This window comes from Rhamphochromis sp. 'chilingali', assembly GCF_963969265.1.
Source record: "Rhamphochromis sp. 'chilingali' genome assembly, chromosome: 7".
In the NCBI taxonomy this organism is placed as follows: Eukaryota; Metazoa; Chordata; class Actinopteri; order Cichliformes; family Cichlidae; genus Rhamphochromis; species Rhamphochromis sp. 'chilingali'.
In genome coordinates this window covers 1,259,001-1,265,000 of record NC_137934.1, presented here as the reverse complement: position 1 = coordinate 1,265,000, position 6,000 = coordinate 1,259,001, and the positions used below count along the sequence as shown (strand labels likewise).

The following is a 6,000-nucleotide window of genomic DNA, read 5'->3' as shown; positions in this document are numbered from 1 at the left end:
AGAAGAGCGATGAGGGTTTAAGGCGAGGGGTAAATGAACTGTTTCCCCAGGCCGTGTTGCTGACCATGCGTGTGAGCATTGAGGCTCTCATGACAGGAGGCTGTTCGATTGCACCCCTCCCTCCTTAACCCTCCTTCCCTTTACTGTATATTGCCGTCTATTGCTTCTATTTCTTTTCCACTTCATGCACGCACACACACACACACAAACGCTCGCGCGTTCATTTCCTGGCGCGAGCAGCGGCTCGTACACAAAACCAAAACAAAGTTCTCAGAGAGGAAGTTGAAGCAAACAGTCGTCCCTCCTTTTTGTTTCTCCAGCAGGAGGCCGAGAGTGTGAACGGTGATCCTGTCAAAGAGCCGTAAGTGCTGGAAGGATCGTCTCAGGCCTGATCTGTGGTCAGACCGAGTTCTCTGCCGGCTTCCTGCGGCCTCTGTCTTTGCAGCGAGGGGTGGGGGCTTAATTACTGACAGCCCGCTCTCGGGCTGTAAATCAACGCCGACGGATAATAAGCGTCTGCGGCTCGTCTTTTAACCTCGCCGTTTCTCGTTAAACATATGTCGGTCGGATGTTGCGGAGCCCTACGGCCCTGTGGTCTGCAGCAGCGCCGTGTTTGAGATTGACACGTAACTTGTGACATCAACAAGTCGAGTGAATAAAATTCACGCGTCTCTTTTCCTTGTTTGTTTGTCTCCTCTAGAAAAACGACTTGAACGACGTGCTGAACTCCCTCTATGACCTGCCTGTGCCAAAGCCCTTCACGCCCGTCAACCTGAGTGTGGTAGGTATCTTGTGTTCCCCGTTATCAGAGGCAGAGACAGAAAGAGGGGACAGGTGGTGACTGTGGCAGCGTGCAACTTTAAAAAAGAATTAAAGTCGTCACAAAGAAGAAACGAGCACATGAGGGTGGAGGAAAGCGGAGGTTGAGATAAATGAGAGAGCAGAGCAGTAGATGCTGTAGGTGGGAACAGCGACTGACACCCCGTTTGGAAACCCGTTGTTTCGGCGTGCGATGAGCCTGAGCCGGACATGTTTAAAGTGGAAGCCTCCTTTCACAGCTCGCCGTGTCTCCGCTTATCCAAAAAGTGGAACGGCCTAACGAGCTCGGTCGCTGAAAGCCGGCCTGTGACACAGCTCGGCCTCTGTCACGTCCCTGTTCAAGACGAGCGTGATGGTTTCTCTCCAGTATCTGTTTGAGTTTTAGGGCCTCTGTACTGTAACAGCATCAAAGGGTTTCGTGGGAGCCTCTGCCCTCGGGGACCACCTCTCTTTAGTTTTTTTGTTTTTTCGGACCAATTAGACAAACAGCTGTAGAAGAACACTCGTCTAATTAAACATATGAATTTCCAGCCTAACAAGACTAATACGAGGCGATCAATAAATCTCTGTGAAGGCTAACGAGTCCATTTCTTCCCGTCTGAGTGTTGATTGGAAAAGAAGCCCCAGAGAACAGAGGTGATAGCTTCATCTCTCCTTCGCTCTTTTTCTGGAGAAGCCACTAGTTTGATATTTAATTGATGAAGCAGAATTATTCCCTTAAAGTGTGTTTTTGTTTTATCATGGCAGCCAAGAAGAAGAATCATTGTCCCCTTTCATCTGTGAACCCTCTCTCTCTCTCTCTCCCTCTCATTGTGCAAGAATGAGCAGTTGTATATTGCCACTGGGCAAGTACTGAGAGATCGGCGAAGCAAGGAGCCGGTGAGTGGAGGGGAATGAGCGAACGGCAGAGGAGGGAGGAGGCGAAATATGAAACTGCTGCTATACTAATCGCATGGGAACCGCGGATTTCCAATTTGGCCAAATAAGCTGCGCTATCTTTTTAAATATAACAAAAACAAACTATCCTGGGCCTTGGTGTATGTTTCTTCTCCTCTGGAAAACAATCAAACTTTGTAAATGATTAATGCCCTTCCACACTGCTAGATTCTCTCTCTGAATATCAAAAGTCTTTTTTCCCTTCTCTTTATGTTTAAAGCAAAGGCAATTGTACTCAAAAAATCTCCTTGATGCCTTTCCAGTTAACCCACTTTCAATGTTTTTATATAAACAAGTCTTCGAAAGAACAAGGGGGTGGGGGGGGGTGATAAGCAAGCAAACAGCCAATGAAAGGCAGGGTTGAGTTGAGGAGCACAGCTTGTGATTATCACAGCATCGCGAATTTGTAACTTTGTTTAGTTACACAGAGCACAAGGAGAGGGAGGCGGAGAGTTACCGTGGTTACAGGTGGCGGTCCTTAGCACCAAGTCCTCGATTTTACACTTTATTTATTTATTATCTTTTATCATAGATGATAGATGGGTAATGGTAGAGGTTTCCAATGACGAGCTGAATTAACTCAACTTTAAAGCTGATGACCAAGTACTAATGCCGTCAACCAATCACGTGTGACTATTTGTGTGCAGTTTTATTTGTTCGCAGCTCTGCATCGGAGCTGCAGCGTAACCACAAACTAACCATCAGAGTTTCTCTACATGAACACGGCGACGCTGCGCCTGACGTTGATTTAACTGTAACTCTAATCAGCACGTGGAAACCGGAGACGCTCCTTCGCTTTAGTGTTTTCTGTCAGGCATCACCGAGGGCAGGAAAATCACGTGGCTTTGTTTCTTACTTGGCAACAAGCAAAAACCTTGTTTTGGGCTGATCAGCAAAAAGTCACAAAAGGATCTTTAAGAGAACTTACGGATGTTAAGGCTGAGCGAGCGTCTGGTTAGTGTTTGCAGTGCGTGAGCTCTCCTGTCTCGGCGAGCAACCCCGCATCTCGTTAAGCGATCAGAACGAATTTGTTTTTATTTTTCAGCTGCAGAAAGTCGCCGTGCAAAATACGCATACAAATACGGCTTTAGCAATAATACAAAGCTTCGGGGGAGAGACCTTGATGTCTGCTCCAGTTTCTGTTTATTTGCTGCGTCTTTATCTCTTCTGAGCTTTGTTCAACCAGCACGGTGACCGTCCGCCGGGAGCAAACTGATGGTTTACTCGTGAAAATTGGTTTTTCACATTTTTTTGACCTTAAATCACATTTATTTAAGGAGTGAAAGGGCTGTTTGTTTTACACTAAACTGAATAGTTCTTTGTCGCCAGGCAGAGAATTCAAACAACATGAAATTATGATGATGTGCAAATAAAATCTACTGTGTCTCTTTGTAGAAAGACTTTAACGTATCCGTAGAAATGCAGAGTTTAGTCTTCAGCATCAAAGCGATCATAAGATGAGCTGGCGGGTCGTCGTTCTTTGGAAACGCTGAATCGGATTCGTCAATAATGTCGTTCAAAGTGGCAAAGATGAAATCGGATGATCGAGCTCAGAACACAAACTGGATCCTTTTACCATTAAAACAGAGGTGGGGGGAACTCCAGGCCTCGAGGGCCGGTGTCCTGCAGGTTTAGATCTCACCCTGGGTCAGCACACCTGAATCACATGATGAGTTCATTCTCAGGCCTCTGGAGACCTTCAGGACATGTTGAGGTCATTTAGTCGTTTAAATCAGCTGTGATGGATCAAGCACATCTAAAACCTGCAGGACAGCGGCCCTCGAGGCCTGGAGTTGGACACCTGTGCATTAAGTTTCCATGCTTTTTTCCTGCCTGACTGTGGTGGACTTTTAATGGGTGGTGCTGGCGGTGGTGCGGGTGGGTGTCCGAGTTGCCGATTTCATTGTTGTGTTACTCCCAATGTAAATGACTGTTTAATGATGTAAAGAGTTGAAAGTTTTGATCCGTTCTAACCTGATTTGTCTCAGTGTGCGTTTCAGAGACTCTAACCTGTGAACGAAGAGCTGCAACAGATGGTTGAGTCGAAGGCCTCAGAGAAGCGCAGCTGTACTTCCAGGAGAGTGTGTGTGTGAGACGCACAACAGTGTGTTTCACCTGGTGGTTTGTCTACCTCCAAACAGCACCTCTCTCAGGCCTCTTTGATCTGAACACTGAACCTGCCCTGCTCTCCCAAAGTGAGACAGGCAGCCCTGTGATCCTCTAAACAACCCGTGCGCGAGAGTGCGCGTCTGCGCCGAGTCGTGCACGCGCGCTCTCCGCGAGCCTTTTTAACGCTTAAATAAAGACTCCGTTTTCCACCGGAGACATCACCCCAGTCGGTGTCTACGGGGAGCTGAGCTGCTATTGAGTTTCTCTGTTCTGTAGGCCTGATAAAAGCATTGCCACAGTTCAGACACCAGCTCAGCAATTCATATAGACAGAGCTGAAGATGAGCCATAAATCATAGAACAAAGTGAACGGCCTTTTTCTCTCCCTCTTCCCCTCGTTCTCTCCTGCGTGAGCGCCGTGCCTCGCTCGTGACCTTCCCTCTTCTTTCTCCTCATGTTTGTGTTTTCGCAGCACTCCTACTTCATCGCCCCGGATATCAATGGACTGCCAACTATCCCTGAGAGTGTAAGTATGCGTGGAAAAGAAAAGGAAGAAGAGATAAAGAGAAATCCCTGTATTCTGGGAACATCTTTGCCTCTAATCGTTTTTAATCAGATACACATGTCACTCTTTGAAATGATTGCATCACGCTCTTGTATCAGCTTTAGCTCCTGCGGTGCTTCTGCTTTTAATGTCAAGGTTCACAGACTGGCATGGCTGTCGGTAGATTCAAACTGAGCTCGCGTCCTTTGTTGATTTCTGCATTCAAATCTCAGCTCAAAGCGTTAAGGCGGGGACTTACAGCTACGTGCCATCACGTTGGCTCTGTGTAAGGGATGCAGTTAGCACAAGTTTGCCAAGTTTCCCAAACAGTGTGTGCAATCGTACAAGTCCAACTGCTGCGTTTCCTCTGGCTTCAGTCTGCAGCGTTGGCGCTTTACTGCAAACGAGTTGTGCCAGGACAGTTTGTTACCAACCTGAATGTCCTCCTGTTCTTGTCCATCTCCAGAGAAACCTGACCGAGTACTTTGTGGCCGTGGACATCAACAACATGCTCCAGCTCTACGCCAGCATGCTGCACGAACGCCGCATCATCATTACCTCAAGCAAGCTTAGCACTGTGAGTCCCACCCGTCAGACGCTCGACAAACACTCGGTCTTTGTGCTTTTCTGTTTTTAATTTGAGCTGAGGTGGAGCTTTCAGCCGGCGTGTGCGCACGTGTGGGGCTGTCGATGCCTTGGTGTGGAGCTCTAACACCCTCGTTATAAAGTATGTGGCTGAAGCATAGATTGAACATGAGTCCCTTCATCAATATTCCAGCAGGACATCAAACCCTAACAAGTATGCTGAGAATATTTATCTGACACTTTGCTGCTTATGTGGGGAGATCTGTCGACCCCTCCGCCCCCGCCCGGTCTGACGGGCAGCCCACGATAAAGCTGGATTATTTGCGTCCTATAATGGGGAACGCATTGATGTCCACAGAGGCGGGCTGGATTCTCTCACAAAACTTAAACTCGCTGCCTGTTTGCACGAGGGAGGAAATCTCTCATTCCAGCCTCTCTCCGTTATCCTCGCTGCTGATGAGGCCAAACGTTTATGAGGCGGGAGAGGGAAGTGATGTCATCCTAGTCCTATCTGCATCCGCAGCGTTGCTGGTCCTGCCACCTTTGCAGAACACTTAGCAGCCGCAGGGGCCCACGCCTGGCGTTTTGGGCGCTGGAGGGAACAGTTCCCAAGGTCTCCCACAGGAGCTATAATCAGGAAGACCTGTGAAAATGACTCAGCCCCTTAGAGGATTTCACCTGTCTCCCCTCAGCTCCTCAGACCAGCAGCACCTGTGCTGGAGATCCAAGCAGCACACGGTGCAGTGACAGGAGCGGTGCATGATGTAAATGATCAGACTCAAGGGTGAGACTGTTTTTATTTCAGCAGGAATACTTGGGGGAGGGGAGGGGTTTATTTTTTCCCTGTCTGTGATTTACAGTCCTCTGCTGCCCGAAGACAAATCTCAGCTTGTTTTTCTAACAAATATATGCCGACAGGATATTTTAAGAGCCTCCACGTCAGACCTTTACCTCCGTGAGCCTTTTATCCTCTGCAATTCTTCATCCACTCATCTATCCATCCATCTT

General features: G+C 48.0%; 1 protein-coding gene across 2 annotated transcripts in view; it reads left to right on the top strand.

The window, feature by feature from the left end:
* The window catches only part of dennd1b (DENN/MADD domain containing 1B), a 94,373-nt gene that overhangs the window by 45,241 nt on the left and 43,132 nt on the right, over positions 1–6,000 (top strand). Inside the window, exons 7-10 of one of the 2 annotated variants that reach the window (XM_080887070.1) lie at positions 701–781; positions 1,639–1,698; positions 4,336–4,389; positions 4,874–4,984. In XM_080887070.1, the coding sequence (XP_080743196.1) occupies positions 701–781; positions 1,639–1,698; positions 4,336–4,389; positions 4,874–4,984 (306 nt within the window). The remainder of the gene's footprint in view (positions 1–700; positions 782–1,638; positions 1,699–4,335; positions 4,390–4,873; positions 4,985–6,000) is intronic. The other variant, XM_080887071.1, reaches the window with a different exon arrangement.